The 26740-nt window shown below is 37.4% G+C and overlaps 1 protein-coding gene across 8 annotated transcripts in view; it reads right to left on the reverse strand.

Annotated features, from left to right (window-relative positions):
- The window catches only part of DMD (dystrophin), a 2113108-nt gene that overhangs the window by 1309890 nt on the left and 776478 nt on the right, over window positions 1-26740 (reverse strand). For all 8 annotated transcript variants that reach the window (XM_064573900.1, XM_064573902.1, XM_064573903.1 and 5 more), the window contains 4 exons: window positions 24186-24331; window positions 21149-21364; window positions 18208-18321; window positions 17040-17195 (listed from right to left, as the gene is read on the reverse strand). In XM_064573900.1, the coding sequence (XP_064429970.1) occupies window positions 17040-17195; window positions 18208-18321; window positions 21149-21364; window positions 24186-24331 (632 nt within the window). The remainder of the gene's footprint in view (window positions 1-17039; window positions 17196-18207; window positions 18322-21148; window positions 21365-24185; window positions 24332-26740) is intronic.

Consider the following 26740-nt stretch of genomic DNA (forward strand, 5'->3'; position numbering starts at 1 on the left):
TATCCTTTTCCCATTGGTTATCTTTGATTCCCTTGCCAAATATTAGTTGACTGTATACATGATGGTTTATTTCTGGGCTCTCAATTCTCTTCCATTGGTCTATGTGTATATATTTATGCCAGTACCATACTGTTTTTATTACTACAGATTTGTAATATAGTTGGAAATCAGAAGTGTGACACCTGTCTTTGTTCTTCTTTCTCAGGATGGTTTTGGTCATATGGGGTCTTTTGAGTTCTGCACCAATTTTAAGAATGTTTGTTCGATTTCTGAGAAAAAAATGTCCTTAGAATTTTGATAGGGATTGCAATGACTCTATAAATGGCTTTGGGTATATGAACGTTTCATCAATATGAACTCTTCTGATCCATGAACACAGGATATCTTTCATTTGTGTCTTCTTCAATTTCTTTCAACAAAGTTCTGTAGTTTTCATAGTACAGATCTTTCACCACCTTGGTTAAACTTATTCCTTAACTCTTTTGTTTTTGATACTATCATAAAAGGGATTGTTTTATTTCTTTTTCAGATATTTTGTTGTCACTGTATAGAAATCTAACTGATTCCTGCATAATTCTATATATTGATTTTTATACTGCAACTTCTTTTTCAAGTTTTTAAATTTTAGATAACATATAATCTAATATTGGCTTCAGGAGTAGAATTTAGTGATTCATCACTTACATATAAAACTCAGTGTTCATCACAAGTGCCCTCCTTAATACCCATCACCCATCTAGCCTATCCCCTGCCCCCCTCCCCTCCAGCACTCTTTTTACCCCTTCCCCTATATTCATCTGTATGTATGTATGTATTTATTTAGAGAGAGTGCATGCATGCGAGTGGGGCAGGGAGGGGCAGAGGGAGAGGGAGAGGGAGAGAGAGAGAGAGAATCTTAAGCAGGCTCTGTGCTGGGCCCGGAGCCCCATGTGGGGCTTGATCTCACAACCCTGAGATCATAACCTGAGCCGAAATCAAGAGTCGGACACTTAACAACTGAGCTACCCAGTTGCCCCATTTTGTTTTGTTTCTTAAATTCCACATGAGTGAATTTATGTGATACTTCTTTCTGACTTTTTCACTTAGCATAATATACTCTAGCTCCATCCACGTCATTGCAAATGCCAAGACTTTATTCTTTTTGATAACTGAGTAATATTCCACTGTATACATATATACCACATCTTCTCTTTTCCAACCATCAGTCAATGGACATCTGCACTCATTGCATAATTTGACTACTTCCATACTGCAACTTTACTGAATCTGTTTATTAGTTATAACATTTTTTTGGTGGAGTCTTCAGGATTTTCTATATAGAAGAATACATCATCTGCAAACAGACAATCTTATTTCTTCCTTCCTAATTTGGATATCTTTATTTCTTTTTCTTTCCTAATTGCTTTTGCTAAAATTTCCAGGACTATGTTAAATAGGAGTGGTGAGAGTGGGCACCCTTGTCTGATCTTAGAGGAAAAGCTTTTATGATCAGAGGCATCCCTTTTATACGGAATTAAGTTTTTATCATGAAAGGATGTCAAACTTTGTCAATTCTGTCAAATGTTTTTTCTGCATCTACTGAGATAGTATGTTATCTTTCATTCTATTAATGCAATGTATACACTATATTTTCATATGTTTTCTTGCCACTAATTAAAATCCTTTAATTTCAGCTTGAACTTCTTTCAACATTTCTTCTAAGGTAGGTCTAGTGGTGATGCACTCCCTCAGCTTTTGTGTGTCTATAAAAGATTTTATCTCTCCTTCAGTTTTGCAAGACTACTTGGCCAGATAGTATATTCTTGCTTAGCATTTTTTTTCTTCCAGCATTTAAAAAAATATATTCTCACTCTCTCCAGGCATGTAAAGTTTCTGCTGAGAAATCCAATGAAAGCTTTACGAGGTTCCCTTGTAGGCAAAAAGTATGAAAATGAGTATAGGAAACCTCATTTAAAAGAGTCATGAAGCCCTAAAGGGGGAGCTGTCACACATGTACCACTCCCTGCAGCCTACATAACCAGTAGGAAGAAGGAAGCTCTCTTCCTACCCCAGGAACAATGTGCTAAACAATGCCTGCAGCCAATGAGAAATTGCCACATCCTTACACTCTTGTCCTTCTCCGATAAACTTTTGTTCAAAACAACCTTCCCCAATTTCACCCTGAAATCTAATAAAAGCTGACCTTGCTTTTGTCTTTTCAGATGTGCCTATGGTTTGCCATAGTTTAACTGTCCCAAATTGCATCTCCTCTACTCTTCCCAAATAAGCTTATTTTGCTGATAAAATAAATGACTTTTTCAAGTCAAGTAATTCACAAATTACTTCTCTTGATAGTATTCCATAGGGCACATAGGTTTTTTTCACTTTTTTTTCATTCTCCTCTGACCAATTTTAAAGGTCCTATCTTCACAGATTTTCTTCTTCCACTTGATCCACTCTATTAATGCTCTTTATTACTTTATCCACTTCTTTCATTGTATTCTTCAGCTCTCAGATTTGTTATTTTTTTATGATTTCTATTTTTTTTACAAATTTTTCATTTTGCTCATGTATTAGTTTCCTAATTTAATTGAATAGTCTTTGCTTTCCTACAGCTCATTGAGTTTCCTTAGAATAACTATTCTCAAGTTTTTAACAGATGAGTGGTAGATCTCCATGTCCTTGAGGTTGGCTACTGGAAAATTATTATGACACTTTGGTAGTAGCATGATTCCTTGATTCTCCATGTTCCTTGAGGTCTGGCAACATGGTCTTTGCATTCACAGTAAAAGTCACCTCCTCCAGTCTTTACTATCTGCCATCAGAAGAGAAATGCCTTCTGTCAACCCTGCTAGGGATTCTGAGGCTATCTGAGACCCTCTATGAATATGACTGTTCCACAATTCTGGCTCTCTTGTGGCAGAATTCTTAAGCTTGTATGGCTTCTCTTTATCCTGCAAAAAACCAGACGAGGTATTGACAGCCTCCCTTTTGCTTTCCCAAGAGTGGTGCTAAATGCCAGGTTTGTGGTTTCTCCAAGGCCTGCAGATTTAGGCCAACCTTCTGTACATGCTCATTAGCTTCCTACAAAAGCTTGTACTTGCCACCATTCAGAGTATGCACTGGAAGCCAGCCACATTATTGGGATGTATGTAGCTGTGCCATATAGGACACTGGTAGTGCTGTGGGAAATTGGGGAGATCACTGGGCAGAGTGACCCCAGCAGCTGGTGGGTGGACCTCCTGATGAAGTCAGTGATATTAATATGATCTGTGTATTTTTAATACAATTCCAAGACCTGGTGGCTGTTCTTTCAGCTGCTCGTTACCCCTTAGTAGTGTAGTTCACAACTTAGTACTGTGGACTGAAGAGAGGGAAATATGCTTCTTCGGCAACATCCCAAATAGCTAGGGAAGCTGGGCACTCTCTCACATGGTCTCACTTTTCCACATGGGAGAAATCATGATTCTGAGAAGGGCTCTCTTGACATGGAGCTATGCGGCCTTGGGGGAGAAGTGATGCAAGTAAAGTCAAACCCTTCCTCTTACCCTGTCTTGTGCATCCAGTCTTGGATTTTTTTGTTCCAACAGTGAATGAATTTACCTAAGGAGTAAGTGGTGACAAGGAAGAGAAGTCCAAAGAAGGAGCCCTAAAATGATTCCAAGTATAGTGGTCAAGGTAAAGGAACCACCAAAGGTATTAAGAGTGGTCATGGAAACTGAAGGCAGACTAAGAGGGAACCAATAGAAAGTGATGATATAGAAGCCAATCAAACAAAAATAAAGACTAAACAATGGATTTAATTATGTGAATTCACTGGTGATCATGACAAAAACTGTTTCAGGGTAGTGATGATGATGAAAGTTTGATTAGGGAGCATTCAAAAGAGAAAGGGAAGAGTGGTATGGAAAGAGTTTCTGTAAAGGGGAATGGAAATGGAGAAGTGGGGAGGAGGAAATGTAAGGCAAAGGGGGTATTTTTTTTTAATTTTATTTTATTATGTTATGTTAATCACCATACATTACATCATTAGTTTTTGATGTAGTGTTCCATGATTGTTTGCGTATAACACCCAGTGCTCCATTCAGTACGTATTTTTTAAAATTTTATTTTTAAGTAATCTCTACACCCAATATGGAGCTTGAACTTAGAACCCCAAGATCAAGACTCCTATGTTCCACCGACTGAGCCAGCCAAGCACTTCAAGTGGCTATCTTTTTTTAAAGGCAGGAGATATTACAACGTAATTCCCTACTGATGGAAATGATCCAGTAGAGGAAAGAAATGTATTTTGATGTAGGAGGTAGAAGGATGTTCAATAGCTGGCATAATGTCTGTGTGCTGAAAAAAGAGGATGGTATCCAACATATAAGTGGAAAGGCTGGCCTTATGGGCGCCTGGGTGGCTCAGTTGGTTAAGCGGCTGCCTTCGGCTCAGGTCATGATCACAGGGTCCTGGGATTGAGTCCTGCATCGGGTTCCCTGCTCAGTGGGGGGTCTGCTTCTCCCTCTACTCCCTCCCCCCACGCCCCTCCCCCCCCCGCTCATGGTACCTCTCTCTCTCTCTCATTCTCTCGGATAAATAAATTAAACCTTTATTTTAGAAAAAGTGGAAACACTGGCCTCAGATAGGAGCACAGACAGGTCACTCATATTAACAGTGGGAAAATAGAGTCCATGAACTAATATGCAGGTCTGTGGGAGTATGTGCAAGCACCCTTCTGAATGTTTCTATTTTTTTCAGTGAAATGGGAAGCTTAATTAAAAAGGAAAAAAAAAAAAAAGAAGAAAAAGAAATGGGAAGCTAGTTAATTGCCATAGAGTAAGGAGGGAAGAAGAAGTGGTAGAAATCTGAAGAAATCTGTGAAATATTCCTCAGAGGAGTGGGGCTATGAATGGATATGAAAAATGTAGTAAGATTACCAGTCAGCACAATGGGCTACTTGAAGTTTGCACTCATGATTTCCAAGAGGGACTACTCAGCATGATATGTGTTTTCCTTGAGCCATATTCATCCTCCCCAGTGCAGGCACAGCATCAGCAGGAAAGTGAATCTGACCTGGGTAGGGTGCTGTCACATTGGTATGTTACAGAAAGACAGGAGAGGACAAAAGAGTTGAGGGAAAACACAAGAAGTGCTTTTAATGATGGATTACAGATAGCCAGCATATAGTACAGAATCTCCCTTGAGTAAGAAATGACAAAGAGAAGATGAAGTGCTTCTCTAATCAGAAGCTGGTAAAATTATTGGATTATGCATTCCACAAGGATGGAAGAATTTTGAGGTTGAATTACTAGGGGAATGAGCTGGAAAGGAAGGTAGTGATGGCTGCAGAGTGGGGTGCCTGAGGATAATATTATGGAGAAGTATCTGGTAATGACAACTTCTACATTAAGAGGCTGGGAATGGGCAGCCGTGGTAGAGTGGAAGACAAAATCATTGGAGGAGCTATCAAAGAACTGAGGGCTCAGGAACTGGAAGCATGATCTGAGAAGATACTGAAATCCCCAGCAATTATGACAGGAATGACAGTAAGTCAGCTGTTAAAATATTTAAGAAATAATGAAGAGGGACCCAGGAATTTGTGGATGATTGTACCCAAAAGCTGTACTGAGTGAGAAAAAGACAGATTTGTATGTTACCAGAATGACATCCTTCTAATCTCTAGATCCAGTGTTTCTTGGTAACTATTATAAATTTATGGCTACTATTAATTAAAATATATAATTATGCACTATTTAGAAATGACACATTTTATAATTTTATACATGCAAGTTTATGTCTATTTCATGTCCATTTATTTTCTTTACCAAGCATGTACATAGTGGTTACTCTCTGCTAGGTACTCATCTACACACTTTACAAAGATTAACTCATTTGGGGCACCCGGATGGTTCCACCGGTTGAGTATCTGACTCCTGATTTTGGTGCAGGTCATGATCTCAGGGTTGTGGGATAGAGCCCTGCATCATCGGGCTCTGCACTTAGCAGGGAGTCTGCTAGAGGACTCTCTCTCTCTCTCTCTCTCCCTCTGCCCCTCCCCACTCTCTCTCTCTCTCTCTCACTCTCTCTTTCTCTCACTCTCTCTCAAATAATTTACCCATTTGATCATAAAATTCTTATAAAGTAGATGTTAATATCATCACATTACATAGCATAGAGAGCGTAAGCATAGAGCATAGAGAGCACAGAGAGAATAAGCAACTTTTCCAGGATCACACAAGGAGTTTATGGTGGGGGCAAGATCTAAACTGAGGCAATATGGTTCCAGAGCTTCTGGTCTTACACACTATGCTTGCCTCTCTATCCATGAGAATCCTTCTCCAACCATAAGAGTTTTAAATTTTATTAGCCAAGCATTTTAGGGAAGTGGGTCTGGACAATCTTTTCATTGTGAGATAGGAATTTTCTTATATAAATGATATCTTTATTTTTGCATTGTTTATATGCCCAGTTCAAGTATCCCACTTGAATTCCAGATACATTTCTGGTTGTCTACTTCTCCAAAGTAAACTTGATCAAAATGGGAGTATTTTATTCAATTTTGTTCCTTCCTGAGCCCCCAGTCTTTCTTTCATTAGTTAAAGGCACTGGTTAACACTGTAGCTTCAAACAGGAAACTGAATACACTTTGATCCCTTCTCTCAGCCTTTTGACGTGAGGCAAACTCTTTTTACCAGCAAATACGTCATTTCTCACAGGATCCGATTAAATGAAGAAAGTGTCATGTTAGAAAAGGAATAATGGTCAAAGGTGGGTGTGAGTGTAGAATCCGTGATAAAAAATATAACAAGAACTTGCCTAATTGGCAAAAATAAGAAAAAAAATAAGACTACGTTACATACGCGTAATGTTGAGCACACTGAGTGAAGTAAGCTTGCTGGAGACAGACCATGGAGGATAGAGTTTCAACAAACTTTGAGTCCCACAAGCATTTTGGTCCAGTTTGCCCACCATAATGTATCCCTTCCACATGTTCATTACAGTATAGTGGGAAAATACACATAAATAAAAATAAACAGTAATGAGAGACAGAGCAACAAGTATTGAAATCACCTCCATCTCTATGGAAGAACTTGGAAAAATAACGCGAGAAGTTTGGACAGTGAACCAAACATCATGTCAAAAGAGGATTATGTATTTCAAATTTCTTCATGTCTCCCGAACTCCACTAATGCCCTCCCTGTTCTTTGGCAGTATTACTTCCTACCTGGACAACTGCAAATCCCACCTGCTTCCACTTGTGCCCCTTCAGGCTATTCTTCATACAAAGGAGTGTAGAGCAAAGTTTTCAACGCTCACTTGAGATGATGCCGCTTCTCTATGTAAAAGCCTAATAGCTTCCCAGTGAACTTGATGCGCATACTAAGTCCTCACTCTGACTTACTGAGACAGTTCATGACTTCTTTCCCACCAGGCTTCTCCTGGCTCATGCTGCCCCACTTAGAGGCTTCCGCTATGCTCCTCCTGTACGCGCACTCTTCTCTCCCACCTCGGCCATTTCTCCCACTTCATTGTGTATCTAGACTCTCCCTCATCCATACGCCCAGGGGCCAGGCTCTTTGCACTTATCAGGCATCAGCTTTTAAATCCACCTCTTCAGAAAATACTTTCCTGAAGACCCAATAAAAAGCAGGTTCCCTGCTCCTTTAGTCTCATTCAGAGCATTCTGATTGCTTACTACAGAGCATTTATCAACATTAAAATTAGGCATTTGTGTGATATTCTGTTAGCTCATTTACATTCCATCTTCTCTATTAAACTATACCCTCCATGAAGATAGATATTTATTATGTTTATTTTCTTCCAACTTACATCTGTTACAAAATGTTTAATAATACATACTGAAGAAAATATTCTAATAAGTAGTGAAGAAATAGTAAAAATGTCTCTAAATTATGCATTTGCATGCATATGATTAGTTTCCTTAATAACTATGTAACACAAGGGGCAGAGCAAGATGGCGGAGGAGTAGGAGACCTGGATTTTGTCTCCTCTCAGGAATTCAGCTGGATAGGGATCAAACCATTCTGAACACCTACAAACTCAACAGGAGATCGAAGAAAAGAAGAGCAACAACTCTCTCATCAGAAAAGCGACCACTTTCTGGAAGGTAGGACGTGCGGAGAAGTGAATCCGAGGCGATATTCGGGAGGATAGGCGGCGGGGGAGGGGCCTCCGTTGGCCGCTTCTGGCAAGTGATAGAGCCGCGGAGCACAAAATCGGAACTTTTAAAAGTCTGCTCCGCCGAGGGACGTCACTCTGGTGGCTAAGCGGGAGGTGGAACCCTCCGGGACAGTGTGGTCTCAGGACCCTTGGGGAAACAGAAAGACCGGGGGTGCCTGAGTGCGGCAGAGCTCCCAGGTAACGGAGCAGGGAAGCCGGCTGCAGAGGGCTCTCAGCTCGGGGTTGCCCTAAACCGTGATCCGCGGCACAGTCGGGCCCCTGCTCCTCCAGCAGGGACCCAACAAGCGGCAGATCCGGGGAGACTCACCTTCCTCCCCGGGGAGGAGCTGCACAGGAGTGCACCACAGGGATCTGCTGGGTTTGGAGACTCCACCCAGGGTCGGGTGCCAGAGGTGGAAACGCGCGGTCACAGGCCGGGTGAGCACGGAGTGCAGCCGGAGATGGGGAGACGGGAGTGACTAACGGCCTCTGGGGGCTCAATGAGGAGCGGGGCCCCGAGTTCTCGGCTCCTCCGGAGCGGAGATAGGGAGGCCGCCATTTTCACTCTCCGCCTCCAAAGCTGTACGGAAAGCTCGCAGGGAACAAAAGCCCCGAAGAGTAAACCAAGCAGATTACTTAGCTGGGAGGGGCAAGGGCAGGGCAATTCCACCTCCGGCAGAGACATTTGGAAACCACGGCAACAGGCCCCTCCCCAGAAGATCAGCGAGAACAGCCAGCCAAGATCAAGTTTACCGATCAATGAGAACGGCAGAACTCCAGCACTAGGGGAATACTGCACATAGAATCCATGGCTTACCATGATTCTTTAGTCTTTCAAAGTTAATTTTTTTTAACTGTCTTTTTTTCTTTTTTTTTTTCTTTTTGAAATTTTTTTCCCTTTTTCAACCAACATCTTATCAATCCTTTTTTTTAAAAAAAAAACATTTTTATTTTTCATTTTTAGAGTCATATTCTATCCCTTCATAGTAGTTACCCGTATTTTTGGCATATATATATAAGTTGTTTTCTCTTTAAAATTTTGAGATAGTTTCTTCTAACAGATTAAAATATACCCTAAATCTCTAGTATATGGTGTTTTTTATTCCCCTGCCTGATCACATCCTCTCCCTTTTTTTTTTCTTTTTCTTTTTTTAAATCCTCTTCTGTCTTTTTTCAAACAACTTATCAATTCCTTTTATAAAATTTTTTATACTTTCCATCTTTACAGTCCTATTCCATCCCTTCATCATATCAACCCTTATTTTTGTACATATATAAGTTTTTCTTTCTTTAAAATTTTGGGAGGCACTTTCTTCTAAAAGACCAAAATACACCCCAAATCTAGTGTGTGGCACTGATCTATATACCAGCCTGATCATATTTGATCACATTCCGGTTTTTGTTGTTGTTGTTGTTATTTTGTTTTGTTTGTTTTTGTTTTTATCTTTATCTTTTTCTTTTTTTTTCTTTTTCTTTTTTCTCTCTTTCCCTTTCTTTTCCCACTGCTTCAGGTCTTTTCTGATTTGTTTAGAGTATATTTTCTGGGGACACTGTTACTCTGCTAGCATTTTGTTCTCTCATTAATCTATCCTCCTCTGCACAAAATGACAAGACGGAAAAAATCACTTCAACAAAAAGAACAAGAGGTAGTACCGACTGCCAGGGACCTACTCAATACGGACATTAGTACGATGTCAGATCTAGAGTTCAGAATCATCACTTTAAAGATACTAGCTGGGCTTGAAAAAAATATGGAAGTTATTAGAGAAACCCTTTCTGGAGAAGTAAAAGAACTAAAATCCAACCAAGTAGAAATCAAAAAGGCTATTAATGAGGTGCAATCAAAAATGGGGGCGCTAACTGCTAGAATAAATCAGGCAGAAGAGAGAATCAGTAATATAGAAGATGAAATGATGGAAAATAAAGAAGCTGAGAAAAAGAGAGATAAAGAACTACTGGATCACGAGGGCAAAATTCGAGAGATAAGCGATACCATAAGATGAAAGAACATTAGAATAATTGGGATCCCAGAAGAAGAAGAAAGAGAGAGAGGGGCAGAAGGTATAATGGAGCAAATTATAGCAGAGAACTTCCCTAATTTGGGGAAGGAAACAGGCATCAAAATCCAGGAAGCACAGAGAACCCCTCTCAAAATCAATAAAAATACGTCAACACCCCGACATCTAATAGTAAAACTTACGAGTCTCATAGACAAAGAGAAAATCCTGAAAGCAGCTTGGGAGAAGAGATCTGTAACCTACAATGGTAGAAACATTGGATTGGCAACAGACCTATCCACAGAGACCTGGCAGGCCAGAAAGGACTGGCAGGATATATTCAAAGCACTAAATGAGAAAAATATGCAGCCAAGAATACTCTATCCAGCTAGGCTGTCATTGAAAATTGAAGGAGAGAGAAAAAGCTTCCAGGACAAACAAAAACTAAAGGAATTTGCAAACACAAAACCAGCCCTACAGGAAATCTTGAAAGGGGTCCTCTAAACAAAGAGAGAGCCTAAAAGCAACATAGACCAGAAAGGAACACAGACAATATACGGTAACAGTCACCTTACAGGCAATACAATGGCACTAAATTCCTACCTTTCAATAGTTACCCTGAATGTAAATGGGCTAAATGCCGCAATCAAAAGACACAGGCTATCAGACTGGATTAAAAAACAAGACCCATCAATATGCTGTCTGCAAGAGACTCATTTTAGACCCAAAGACACCCCCAGATTGAAAGTGAGGGGGTGGAAAACCATTTACCATGCTAATGGACACCAAAAGAAAGCTGGGGTGGCAATCCTTATATCAGACAAATTAGACTTTAAACCAAAGACTGTAATAAGAGATGAGGAAGGACATTATATCCTACTTAAAGGGTCTATGCAACAAGAAGATCTAACAATTGTAAATATCTATGCCCCTAACATGGGAGCAGCCCATTATATAAGGCAATTAATAACAAAAGCAAAGAAACACATCGACAACAATGCAATAATAGTGGGGGACTTTAACACCCCCCTCACAGAAATGGACAGATCGTCTAAGCAAAAGATCAACAAGGAAATAAAGACTTTAAATGACACACTGGACCAAATGGACTTCACAGACATATTCAGAACATTCCACCCCAAAGCAACGGAATACACATTCTTCTCTAGTGCCCATGGAACATTCTCCAGAATAGATCACATCCTAGGTCATAAATCAAGTCTCAACCGGTACCAAAAGATTGGGATCATTCCCTGCCTATTTTCAGACGACAATGTTTTGAAACTAGAACTCAATCACAAGAGGAAAGTCGGAAAGAACTCAAATACATGGAGGCTAAAGAGCATCCTACTGAAGAATGAATGGGTCAACCAGGAAATTAAAGAAGACTTAAAAAAATCCATGGAAACCAATGAAAATGAAAACACAACTATTCAGAATCTTTGGGATGCAACAAAGGCAGTCCTAAGAGGAAAGTATATAGCAATACAAGCCTTTCTCAAGAAACAAGAAAGGTCTCAAGTACACAACCTAACCATACACCTAAAGGACCTGGAGAAAGAACAGCAAATAAAGCCTGAACCCAGCAGGAGAAGAGAAATAATAAAGATCAGAGCAGAAATCAATGAAATAGAAACTAAAAGAACAGTAGAACAGATCAACGAAACTAGGAGCTGGTTCTTTGAAAGAATTAACAAGATTGATAAACCCCTGGCCAGACTTAACAAAAAGAGAAGAGATATGACCCAAATCAACAAAATCATGAATGAAAGAGGAGAGATCACAACCAACACAAAGAAATACAAACAATTATACGAACATATTATGAGCAACTCTATGCCAGCAAATTAGATAACCTGGAAGAAATGGCTGCATTCCTAGAGATGTATCAACTACCAAAACGGAACCAGGATGAAATAGAAAACCTGAACAGACCTATAACCACTAAGGAAATTGAAGCAGTCATCAAAAATCTCCCAAAAAACAAAAGCCCAGGGCCAGATGGCTTCCCAGGGGAATTCTACCAAACATTTCAAGAAGAATTCATACCTATTCTTCTGAAACTGTTCCAAAAAATAGAAATGGAAGGAAAACTTCCAAACTCATTTTATGAGGCCAGCATTACCTTGATCCCAAAACCAGACAAAGACCCCATCAAAAAGGAGAATTACAGACCAAATCCCTGATGAACATGGATGCAAAAATTCTCACCAAAATACTACCCAATAGGATCCAACAGTACATTAAAAGGATTATTCACCATGACCAAGTCGGATTTATCCCTGGGCTGCAAGGTTGGTTCAACATCCGCAAATCAATCAATGTGATACAATACATTAACAAAAGAAAGAACAAGAATCATATGACCCTCTCGATAGATGCAGAAAAAGCATTTGACAAAGTACAGCATCCTTTCTTGATCAAAACTCTTCAGAGTATAGGCATAGAGGGTACATACCTCAATATCATAAAAGCCATCTATGAAAAACCTACAGCGAATATCATTCTCAATGGGGAATAACTGAGCGCTTTCCCCCTAAGGTCAGGAACATGGCAGGGATGTCCACTATCACCACTGCTATTCAACATAGTATTGGAAGTCCTAGCCACAGCAATCAGACAACAAAAAGAAATCAAAGGCATCCAAATTGGCAAAGAAGAAGTCAAACGCTCACTCTTTGCAGATGATATGATACTTTATGTGGAAAACCCCAAAGACTCCACCCCAAAACTGCTAGAACTCATACAGGAATTCAGTAAAGTGGCAGGATATAAAATCAATGCACAGAAGTCAGTGGCATTCCTATACACCAACAACAAGACAGAAGAAAGAGAAATTAAGGAGTCGATCCCATTTACAATTGCACCCAAAACCATAAGATACCTAGGAATCAATCTAACCAAAGAGACAAAGGATCTGTACTCAGAAAACTATAAAATACTCATGAAAGAAATTGAGGAAGACACAAAGAAATGGAAAAACGTTCCATGCTCATGGATTGGAAGAACAAATATTGTGAAGATGTCAATGCTACCTAGAGCAATCTACACATTCAATGCAATGCCCATCAAAATACCATCCACTTTTTTCAAAGAAATGGAACAAATAATCCTAAAATTTGTATGGAACCAGAAAAGACCCACATAGCCAGAGGAATGTTGAAAAAGAAAAGCAAAGCCAGCAGCATCACAATTCCGGACTTCCTGCTCTATTACAAAGCTGTCATCATCAAGACAGCATGGTACTGGCACAAAAACAGACACATAGATCAATGGAACAGAATAGAGAGCCCAGAAATGGACCCTCAACTCTATGGTCAACTCATCTTTGACAAAGCAGGAAAGAATGTCCAATGGAAAAAAGACAGTCTCTTCAACAAATGGTGTTGGGAAAATTGGATAGCCACATGCAGAAGAATGAAACTGGACCATTTCCTTACACCACACACAAAAATAAACTCCAAATGGTTGAAAGACCTCAATGTGAGACAGGAGTCCATCAACATCCTAAAGGAGAACACAGGCAGCAACCTCTTTGACCTCAGCCAAAGCAACTTCTTCCTAGAAACATTGCCAAAGGCCAGGGAAGCAAGGGCAAAAATGAACTATTGGGACTTCATCAAGATAAAAAGCTTTTCCAAAGCAAAGGAAACAGTCAACAAAACCAAAAGACAACCGACAGAATGGGAGAAGATATTTGCAAATGACATATCCGATAAAGGGCTAGTATCCAAATCTATAAAGAACTCATCAAACTCAACAGCCAAAGAACAAAGAATCCAATCAAGAAATGGGCAGAAGACATGAACAGACATTTTTCCAAAGAAGACATCCAAATGGCCAACAGACACATGAAAAGTGCTCAATATCGCTCGGCATCAGGGAAATCCAAATCAAAACCTCAATGAGATACCACCTCACACCAGTCAGAATGGCTAAAATTAACAAGTCAGGAAACGACAGATGTTGGCAGGGATGCGGAGAAAGGGGAACCCTCCTACACTGTTGGTGGGAATGCAAGCTGGTGCAGCCACTCTGGAAAACTGTATGGAGGTTCCTCAAAAAGTTGAAAATAGAGTTACCATATGATCCAGCAATTGCACTACTGGGTAGTTACCCCAAAGATACAAAAGTAGGGATCCGAAGGGGTATGTGCACCCCGATGTTTATAGCAGCAATGTCCACAATAGCCAAACTGTGGAAAGAGCCAAGACGTCCATCAACAGATGAATGGATAAGGAAGATGTGGTGTGTATATATATATATACATACACAGACACACACACACACACACACACACACACACACACACACACACACAAAATGGAATATTATGCAGCCATGAAAAGGAATGAGATCTTGTATTTGCAACAACGTGGATGGAACTGGAGGGTATTATGTTGAGTGAAATAAGTCAAACAGAGAAAGATATGTATCATATGATCTCACTGATATGAGGAATTCTTAATTGTAGGAAACAAACTGAGGGTTGCTGGAGTGGGGGGTGGGGTGGGAGGGATGGGGTGACTGGGTGATAGACACTGGGGAGGGTATGTGCTCTGGTAAGCGCTGTTAATTGTGCAAGACTGTTGAATCTCAGATCTGTACCTCTGAAACAAATAATGCAATATATGTTAAGAAAAAAAAAAGAAGAAGAAGGTAGCGGGAGGGGAAGAATGAAGCGAGGGAAATTGGAGGGGTAGATGAACCATGAGAGATGATGGACTCTGAAAAACAAACAGGGTTCTGGAGGGGAGGGGGGTGGGAAGATGGGTTAGCCTGGTGGTGGGTGTTGAGGAGGGCACATTCTGTATGGAGCACTGGGTGTTATGCACAAACAATGAATCATGGAACACTTCATCTAAGACTAATGATGTAATGTAGGGGGATTAACATAAGAATAAAAATAAGTAAATAAATAAATAAAATAACTATGTAACACAATAATGTAAAGATATGTATAATTATAAACTCCTCCTTCCCTACCTTCCTTCTTTTTAGTATGGTTCACTAATTTGTGAGTTATTTTAATAATGATTATCCTTTATTTTAGAAACAACTAAAATCTTGTTTTTTTAATTTGGCTACAGAACTTTTAGAATTTAAAATGTCAACCATTTTATACCTACAAATTCAAATCATGGGATCTCAAATTATCTCCAAGTATATCAGGCATTTGGACAATTTTGTCTCTAATTATTTATGTTTTTTTCCAGACTCTGCCATCTAAAAACAAATGAGTTAATTTTAACCCAAGAAAGAACATCATACTCCATTCTGTATGTAGCCATTTCTGCAATGCATAGATTTACGATTTCTTTCCATTTCCCTTTGGAGCCCTGAATTAGGCCCAAACACCCAAGCTCCGCTTCACTGCTTGGGAAGACTGTATTGTCTTGCTTGTCTTCTTGAGTGTATGATACCTTCCTAAAGAAGCGTAGGTCATTTGGCAATCAGGTCAGAGCATTACACAGTATGATAGTCCAAGGAGAACCAGAGAGACATAAAACATTCTAGAATGGGTTGAAAACATGGATGGGATCTATGGGGTTTTTGTTACACAGCAGACTAATGTGTTTACAACACTTCTCTTTAAATGACAAGTCTGTGGTATATTTTACAGGAGAAAGAAGGTCTTGAACAAGGACAGTTTAAGACCAGAGATACTTTAAAAATTATACTTCTCCAACATGTAAAAACCTTGAGGTCTCAGTAATATTGATGACTTTATATATATATGTATATATATTTTTTTGCTGCTGTTTTCCCCCTTGCCCTAATTGGTGTTATTCTTTCTATTCATCCTGTTAGAAACATTCAACAAACAAATACCTTTCATTCTGGCCTTCCAGGAAAACATAAATGGTATAATCTATTACCTAAGTAATACTTTTTTCCTGAACATTCCTTCTAGAACTGGCTTACTCCAGAGAAGAATGCAAGCTAGCTGACCCAGGGCTATCTCGTCTGTGACTTAATAGAACTGTTGAGCATTTGCCAGTGACAGTATTAGCAGGGTCACTTGCCTTGCCTTTTACTTCTCTAAATTTTTTCCTTTTTCAAATTTAACGTTTGCCTTGTGGCATGACTTCTTTTCAACTTTGAAAGGTTACTTAGAAACAATGAAAGACTGCCTCTAATACACGTAAGATGAAACCGCTCATTAACTTCAAAAAAGGTGCGGGTGTATTGAAATATAACCACGGCTTTAGGTCAAAATTTCATCTTTTGAACAAGGAGTATTAGATATACACTACTTGTGTATATAATATTTACTTTTCCATAATGTAATCTTGAAATTGAAAATCAATGTTTATAGAACATTCTGCTGTATAAAAATGAGGAACTCAGATGTGATCATAGAGCTATTTTGTGTTTTATTTCCCCCATTGAGCTTTCTTTAACTATTTCCAATCTTAATTCATTTACTGAAATAAATATAATGAAGAAGCCAAACTTGCCTATCTTAATAATCAGAAGTGAAAATTATCATATTTGTACATACACATAGATGAGTCTTTCATTTTATCTCCGTACCAAGTCTACAAGTGTAGAGTATGTTCTGCTAATCCAATTACTACCATAAAGTTATACAATGAAGAAAACATTCAATGAAAATCATACCTAAAAACAGGACATTACTGTTCAGCATGTTCTGTCTTCGAGAAGGTCATTTTAGGATCTCAGTAAGATGAAGAGATACTATTTAAAATCGCTACTATAAAAGTGTTTTTTTTTTTTTTTTTTATGGTAGACAAATGCTAGTTTGAACTCACCAGCCTTTAAAGCATCAACATACTCAGAGTTTAAACTTTCAAAAAGGGCAGTGGTCAAGGGAGACATTAAGAAAATCTTAATTAAACAGAGACAAGGCACAGTGAAAGAGGTTGTACGTACCTGTCGGCACACGTAATCCCACTGAGTGTTAAGTTCTCGGAGTTCTGTCTCAAGTCTGCTGGCAAACTCCGGCTCCGCTTCAGTCTTCAGCTTTTGCACACCTTCACTGACACTGTTGAGACTGGGCTGAATTGTCTGAATATCATTGACTAAAAGCTAAGGAAATAATTCCATGTAAGCTAGCTGCAAACATCACCACAACATACTAGAAATGGCACATAGATAGGAAACATATAATCAGGACTCAGGACATTATCCATGAATTAAAATCTTTATTTCTTAAAAGATTTTAAAGAATTTAAAACCTGACACGCACCCACCTGTAGATATAGACCTATCCATGTCTCAGTCTTGCCGTAACTGTTCAGTTGTTTTCCTGGTGTGAATCAAGTGGGGAATTATCTATATTCTACTTAGATCAGACACACAAGGAAATAAATCTGATATTCCTTGTTAGAAAAGTGTGTGAAAATGATGGGCTTTATACATTACTGTTTTTGAAATGATTTTGGTTTTCAAATGCAAGATATTGCAGCAATTGTTTATAGCATGATGGGTGTGAAGGTTATTTGTAAGCTGGGTTTGTTTTCTTTTTTCTTAGCTTGTATTTGCAAAGAAAATTCTTTAAAGAGCTAGATTACTTTCTTTCCACTGCATGACAACGGTATAATGAATATTACTTCAAAAATCCGTATTGTATAAAATTATGTCCAGTGCAGTATGCCTGGGCAGAGCAACCCAGTATGACTAATAATCTGCAGTAAGTTATAACAAATAGCTCAAAGGATTCTTTGCCTTTAAATGAAACTGTATTTTATAGTAAAATAATCTTATGAGTGTTGAGTGAAAGATAATCTTTTTCTGCTCCTCATTTATTTAAGCCGGTCTCTCAACACTGGCACAACTATCATTTTAGACCAGCTAATTTTTGTTGTGAGAGGCTCTTCTGTCTCTCTGTAGTGTAGAATATGTACAGAGCATTCCTGGCGTCTATCTACTACACACTAGTAGCAACCACCCCACTCCAAGTTGTCACAAAAATGTCTCTAGAGGTTGCTAAATGTCCCCCAGGGGAGCAAAATCACTCTGGTTAAGGACCATTGATAAAACCAAATCGTAACTTCCATATAAAAGTCTTCATATGATAAGGGTCATATAAAAATCTTACCCTGCACTGTTTCAGCTGTCTTTTCAGAATTTCTGAATCTCCAAGGGCAGGCCATTCCTCCTTCAGGAAAACATCAACTTCAGCCATCCATTTCTTTAGAGTTTTTATGTGATTCTGGAATCAGAGACCCATTTTAAGCTTTATTGGGGTGCTGAGTTCTCTTAACACAATTCATCACAGTGATATTTATGAACACAAGCCCAGGAACAATTCCTGTGTTTGAAGGATGTCTCTAAGTAGCTCTTCAGGAAAAGAATATTTTTACTAAGACTGCATTTTTATGGTCTACAGTATGAGCACTGGTGTATGAAGTCTGCTATTGTTAAAAATAAAAAATTACTACCAAATGTGGTTTTATGATGTTACTCTTGAGAACATTAAATCATATCCCCCTCTAGAGAAATTTTAAGTTACAAAACAACTCATGATAATACTAACAATGTGCCCTTACAGTACATAAAACAAACTATGAACAATAAACTCAATGTAATGGTGTCTTTATAGCCTCCCTAAACCTGAACTTCCACAAATTGTTTTCTACAGTTGACAGTTTAAATAGTCCCTCCAGTTGGGAACTTTTCAGAATACAAGATTTTGTCATCTTTGAAGAGAAAACTTCTGATATTAATTTCTTATTTGCCTGACCAGGCTGAAGTAATTATCAGGTGAAAAATGTCATCTTTTATCATTTATAAATAGCCAAGTACCTCCCATTATTCTTTCACATATTGCTTTTTCTTCCCCCCGACTGCTTTTTTTTGGCTACTTTTCAAATGTATGATTTTTGAGCTCCTTTATTTCCCACACAATTCAAATCTGCTGCCCAGATGTGCTATTTCCTCCCGTAATTAAATTTCTATTGAAAATATGTGCTTCTCAGAAAGCTTCCCCTTCAATATGATTAATACTAACACTTTTTAAAAGCATTTGACTAAATCTAAGAACTTCAGGTTTCAACATTATCATCTTGCTGATATCTCTTGAGTCTGGTTTCACGTTTCTTCCATCTCGCCACTGTCCTAGTTCAGATCTTATTATAAGCTCCTTGATGACCGCATTAGCTCTTTTTGGTGTCTGCCTCAATCTTTCCCTATTCTAATCCATTCTCCACCTGGGTGTCAGCATTTTTCTTAACTCCTCCTTCTTATCACAGCGATGCTTTGAAAATACAAATATTATCCTATCTTTCCCCCTTTAAAATAGCAGTAACAGTTCCAAATTCTTCTTTTTTAATCCCATGACCATTAGGTTGTAATTCATATTCCAAAGCATGGCATCCGGGACCATTCATTATCTACTCCTAGATCCTTTTCCTAATCATATGTATTACTTAATCTCCAAACATATTTTTCTCTCTCCAAGACTGAACCCCTTCTGGCTAAGTGAACATATGACTGCATTGTGTCTCTTCCTCTTTATCAGCTGACTAAATTCTACTTGTTCAAGGTGCAGCCCAGATAACCCATGTTCCAAGAACATTTCATAGCCCCTTTGCCCAGTTTATGTTGGATTTCTTCTCTGTCTCTTGTGGTAATGTTTACCATACTGTTTAATTTACTTCCTGTGTTGGCTGAATAATGACCTCCCCAAGATGGTCACACCCTCATCCCTGGAACCTGTGAATATGTTCCCTTACGTGGCAAAAAAGACTTTGCAGATGAGATGAAGTATTTTGAAACAGAGAGGTTATTCTGGGTTATCTGGCCAGGCACAGTGTAATTGCAAGGGTCCTTATTAAGAGGGGGTCAGGAGCGTGAGCGCTAGGGAGAGAGGCTCTAAGACGCTGCACTGCTGGCACCGAAGACAGGATGCGGCTTTCAGGGGAGAAATGTCATTTCCAGAAGCTAATGAGGACAAGGCAACAGATTTTTTTGCTCAAGACTCCAGAAAAGACACAGGCGTGCCTACACCTTGATCTTAGCCCACTGTGGCTGATTTTGGACTTCTGACCTCCAGAACTGTAAGGTAATAAATTTGTGCCGTTTTAAGCTACTAAATTTGCAGTACTTCGTTACAGCAGTGATGGGGAGCTAACACACCTTTTTGCTTCACTAGAATGTGGGCTCCTTGTTGGCAAGGACCATGTATTTATACCCTGTTTTACCACTGGTACTGGCAAAAATGTGTTTGCGTGTATGTGTGTGCGCACATATACTTACATGTAGAGACATGTTCATATGTATGTTGTGCTTTAGAGGTTTTAGGACTCATTCTTTTGGTTTGTAAGAGGTGAAAACAAACAACTAGTAGCTGGACTGGGACTTAAAACCAGAAGTATCTTGTTCCGATGCTTTCCATCATGCCATGATACTGTCAAAGATTCATCCCAGCATTAATATTCTTCACAATAATTTGCCCCATAAGAGAGGTATTATCTATCTCAGTAAATATTTTAGACTTTAGACTAGAATGTTAATTGTTGGTTTACTGTTTTCAGCTTGGGTGATTAGGAGCATGGTGATACTATTCAAACAAATTAAGTCAGTAGGAGCTGGTCTGTGGAAGGTAATGGGGTCAAATTTATATATACAATTTTAAGTAAAATATGCGGGTAAAATGATATGACTTTATCACATGATAGATAACTTTTTATCTATTCATAAGCTAAGGGATACCTATATTTTAAAGGACAAGCGGACTGAAGGAGAGACTGGTTTTGAAAATTACTAAGCCAAAAATATACTTAAGTCCTATCAGTATTGGTGGCAAAAAAAAGAGAATTCTTAGGAAAATCTAAAAAGGGGAACTCTTAATTACTGTTTTCTTAAAAGAAATAAGCAAAATACACTCATTTGAGAAAAATGTGTGTCTTTTGATCTTATCACTGACTTTGAAGAACAATGGAGGTTAAATATCTATTTGCCTTTAAATTTTATAACACATCATTAGGGGAGAAACAAGCAAGGAAAAAAATGAGTCCAAAAGTCCAATCTTAAATTACCTGAATTTTTCGAAGTTTAGCCATTTGCTCCTCTAGCTTCTGGCAAAGTTCAACCAACTGGGAATACAGCTTCTTCCAGCGACCCTCAATCTCTTCAAATTCTGATTGATACTTCCGGCTAATATCAGACAGTGGTGCTTTCTTTGACATCTCTTTCACAGTGGTGCTGAGATAGTTCAGGCCACTTTGTTGTTCTTGCAGAGAGCTTTGTAAAGCCTCCAAATTAAAAAAGGAGAGTACATGTATACTAATTGATGAATAATAACAAGTTTCATTGCACAGTTTCACTTACGAGTTTCACTTAAACGTATTTACAGTGAAAGCTATGTGATTCAAACATCTAAAAATATAGATGTGCCATCAGTTACAGAATAACCAGTAGTAATTCATATTCTACTGTTTATCCTATGAGTCATTTGCATAGTAATATTTTATTTAAAAATCTATGCCTGTTTTTATGAACAATGTCAAATATAACCCAACTCTGTATGAACCAGAGTTCTAGCACACCTAATTTTATTGTATCATATCGGGATATTAGTAACTGTATTTATGATATAGTTAGGGAGCTTAATTTAATTACATGGTGTCTTTATAAGACAACTTCTAACGTTCTCTAGGTAAAAACATAACTAAATCATATAGATATATGGGATAACAAAACTGAGTAAGTTAACACACGGATGGCCTACAAATGCCAATTAACTAAAGTTTCATATTTTATACAAGACATTTTTTAGTGTTATAGTGAAAATTAGGGTAATTTGGGGGAGAATTTCTAAAGTCGGTTTTACAAGTGTCCTGTGTAACCTATGCAATCACTTATAACAGAATATCCATTTTAGGGTTTCTCCACTCGCTATTTATTACTTTCTGGTTATAAAGGAAGAAAGGTTCAAGATAAAACATTGAAAAACTACCATTTATATATTACTTTATGTAAACTTCGTGTTTCTATAACTCAACATTGAATATGTGAACATATTATATACACACATACACAATTCCTTCTTTTACAATGTAATCTGTAATATTCCCCAAATATGCCAAATACGTATCTTTTAGAATTGTATAATATCTTATGTCTATTTTGTGGTATTTTAAATTTTTTGCTTTAATTTTACTTCATTAAACTTGATTTATTACTTAAACAATACCTAGCATGCATGTAACTACATTTTGAGTTAGGCCTTTTTAGTGAGCCTTTTCCCATGTCATTAAGTTGATTTTTCAAAAACATAAATTTTAATGGCTTCTCTAGCTCATTTAACCATTTCCCATTATTAGCTCTACAAATTAACTTCTAGTTTTCCACCCCTGTAAATTATGTTTATAATCTATCCATCTATCTATCTGCATCTATTTTTCTATTTTTTTGTGTATTCTGATTACCGCCTAAGATGCAGACTTCATGAAAATAGTATTCAAATGTATAATGCAATTAATTATTTTGTATGTTATTAGGAAGTATCGAAAAGTTTCCTCAGCAAAATTTTAATTCAATTTACATTCCCACCAGAGAATGAGAAGGTAGCTCATTGCTACCAGACCTGCACTTATTATATCTTTTTGTTTGCAACTGAGATGTGAAAAATAGTATTTCATTTTATACATTTGTACCTTATCCTTTACAATTTGAGTTAAAATTTTTCATAGGTTTAATGGCTGTTTATGTCTCTCTTTGTGACTTCCTTATTAATGACTCTCTCCCTTACTCAGACAAAATTTTTCCTTGGTCTCATCTTTCTTTTAAATTGTCTGGTATTTTTACCATGTTTGTAATTTTGTCCATTGATTTGTGTGCTTCTCTCTTACATGTTTTTAAATATTTTACTTAAAAATTTCTCCAAAATCTGTGCTTATTAAAATGTTTTTGAACTTTTTAATATATGTGGTATTTTGTTTTGGTATAACATTTGACACAAAGTTCCAACCACATTTTCTTGGCTACTTAATACAATTTCTCAATAATATTTGTAAGTAATTTTTCTCTTCAATGTTTCTTCAGTAAAAGTATATTCTTCTACTCATCTATACACCATTTTGTGTATACTCAATCCACTCCTCTAGTTGCTGTATTCTTTGTACTCTTTTTAAGCTTATAGTTCTATTCAGTCACATATTCTTCAAAGTAAATTTTAGAATCATTCCAAGTATTAAAAACAACATAAAAAAAACAAGATCAAACAGTTACAGGTTGCTTGATGTGTTAGTAGAGAAACAGTCAGTCTAAATAGGGCAATAGATACTGAAGAATGTTTAAATGGAGATTTCTTTGAAGAAATAGTTCTAACATAACTTTAAGAAATAATATTTAATTCTTGAAAAAGAACTCTTCATATAAAAGTTAAATTTTTATTTTTTTTCTTAATTCTCAAAATGTAGACCTATCTCAGCTCCTAAATATAATTAATAAACGCTTTCTTGACCTAAAAAATAAAATGTGATGGGATATAAAGCACAAGCTTTTCAGAATTAGTAGGAAAAGTATTCTGAAATTTCTTACAAATTATTTCTTTCATTTACCATATTAGTATTTTCTATTATGTGATATAAAGCTGCTAAAAATGTAGCTAATAGAACTCAAAAAATTAATTATGATATTACATAAGGCTAATGTTTAAAATTTATTTTATAACTACACAGATTTTACCACTTTGTGTTTGGAAATGTGAAAGGAGTTATAAATTAGCAAGCAAAGGAGGGGGGAATAATACCACAACTTTTATAATAATCAAAATCATTGTCTGAAAACACATACTAAATGAGAAAGAATATACTTCAGACATAGACCATATCATTTTCTTCAAAGATAGAGTTTTTGTCTTATGGAGAGAAGGCACAAATGCATAAAAGATTATATTTTTTAAATCTTATCTTCACTTTTGCAACTGGTAAACTATCATACTTGCCATGATTATTTTATTTCTATTATTTTCACATTACACCAATGTAAAAAATAAAGGTCACATCAATGTGACTGCTTGATAGATGAGATCTGCCCTATATTGTTTAAGACATACAAATATTCACAGACCTGTAACTCTCCCAGTCTCTCTTCCATGATGTCATATTCAGTGACAGTGACCTGAGGTATAGAGAGTTTGGTTTCTGACTGCTGGATCCATGTCAGGATGGTACTCATGGTCTCCTGGTAGCGCATGGGTGGCAAAGTGTCAAAAACTTTATCGAAAGGCAAAAGAAGAGAATCATTTCATTATTTTAAACTTTGTCATTATGTTTTCCTAAGTTGTCAGCAAACTAAATCACACTGCTAATTACAAATATTAACAAGTTGTGAAAATGTGACGATACAGAGTAGAATGTGATGATGAGCTTGAAAATAAAATCTTACTACTACAGGTATGATACTTTGAGAGAAATTATACACACACACACACACACACACACACACTACACTGAATCCTCACATCAGACTCACAAGGTTTTTGTTGTTAAAGTCATTTTTTTTTAAGGTAAGGAAATGACAAAACATAGAGGCTAAGTAATGTGCCCATGGTAACAGAGATGGTACTTGGAGAAACCAAGGAGAGTTCATGTATACTGACTTTGAAGGATACTCTTTGTGTGCTAGCATTTGCCTTTGCAGAAAATAGTATCATTACCCACAGCAGTTGATATTTTAATTTATATCATGTCACTTATCTCACTAAAAAAATTCTGCATATTTAGTATGTATCAGAGACTCTAATAATGATTACCCATATTATCATTCTCAATTCTTACAATACACCTGTGAGATAAGCATTTTTATTCTCATTTACAGTCGAGGAAACTGAGGCTACAAAAAAAAGCCAACTAATCTGCTCACACTCAAGAACCTAGTAAATAGTAGAGTCAGGATTTTAAACCAGGTTTGTCTGGTTTCAAAGTCAAAACCACTAATCAACAGTATACTTTCCCTAATATATATATAGGTATAAATTAGGGAAAGAAAAATACATTAAGTACAATGTGTGTGTGTGTGTGTGTATACATGTAGGTATACACAAACTTTAAACCATATGTGAATATATGTGTTTATATACTTAACACAACTGTAATTGTTTACACAGTTATAACTGTACCTACATTAAATGAGAAGAAATAAGAATTTTCAGATTTGTCAGCTTATCAATAAAGTGATAAGGTAACATGAGCATGGTAGAAGTATAAAACAGTTAATTTATGAGATGTTATAGTATTATAGATTGCCCAAAACTCAGTCAGCATCCATCTTATTACAGATTGAGGTAGGGAAGGAAGAGGGAAGATGACAGATAGACAGATAGATAGATAGATAGATGCCGTAAAGAACCCTTAGCTTTTTAGCACAGACCAACATAAAATCAAAATCTCTCAAATCCAGAAAAAAGATAAACACTGAAACATTCTAAATGATTCATAAATTTGATATATTTTTGCTATATTAACCAATATAATTCTAGCTAGAACTTAGGAAATAATCATGATTTGATACTTTTTTCATTAATTTAGAGATAATATTAACAAAGTATGCATTACTTTGCATTATTCAATGAATAATTTACATTACATAAAGTCTCAGGTTCCCCTTAAAATCATGATAAAGTATTGAAGATTCAGACCACCATTACATGTGGACATATTGTATGGATGGAACTTCTTGTTCCATCTTTTGATTCAGAATGTTTGGGTACCTTTCTTCCTTTGCTATCTGGATCCTGAGTAAACACTCTAGGTGTTTCACAGATGGATAGCATCGGGGAGGAGCTAGAACTGAAAGAACACCTACCAAGTCCATAGTTTCTGAACTAGCTACCTCATTGCCCACATGTAGGTTCGTCAATCAGGAAATACTTTTATCTGAAGAGCTATGGTAATAGCTATCCAATGGGCTCTAATATCACCCTCAAGTCTGCCTCCATTCTAGGGGAGGTCCTGCTTATATTCTCCCTTCTTTAGCTTCCTTCTGTATAATAAAAAGTTAACAATTTCTGTCTCTGAATTGTTGATGTTTTTCTGTATAACTGCTTCTAATCTGTATTCAGGGGCAAGACATAAAGTCCTCCCACTGAGAGCTAAGCCAAGCTTCCCCCCATTCTGAGAGAAGGCATAGGACTTCTAAAATAATCAAGAAGTACGTTGTATCTCACACGTAAGTTACCTAGCACAAGCAAAAGCCCACACAATGTAAGATTCTTCCTAGCCTCTCCATGTGTGCCCTTGCTTTCTTTCAATCTACCACTATGCTCAGCTTTTGAAAATGCAAAACTGATTTATGATGCTACATCACAGCATAATTTTTTCCCTTGGGATCATGCATTTATTTTTTTTTAAGATTTTATTTATTTATTTGACAGAGAGAGACACAGCAAGAGAGGGAACACAAGCAGGGGGAGTGGGAGAGGGAGAAGCAGGCTCCCCGCAGAGCAGGGAGCCCGATGCAGGACTCAATCCCAGGACCCTGGGATCATGACCTGAGCTGAAGGCAGTCGCTTAACCAACTGAGCCACCCAGGCGCCCACATTTATTTTTATTTAAATTCAATGAATACATAATTTATTATTAGTTTCAGAGGTAAAGTTCAGTGATTCATCAGTCTTATATAAC

This window comes from Mirounga angustirostris, unplaced genomic scaffold (genome assembly GCF_029215605.1).
Source record: "Mirounga angustirostris isolate CCGP_5_RB_7025 unplaced genomic scaffold, mMirAng1.0.hap1 SCAF_11, whole genome shotgun sequence".
In the NCBI taxonomy this organism is placed as follows: Eukaryota; Metazoa; Chordata; class Mammalia; order Carnivora; family Phocidae; genus Mirounga; species Mirounga angustirostris.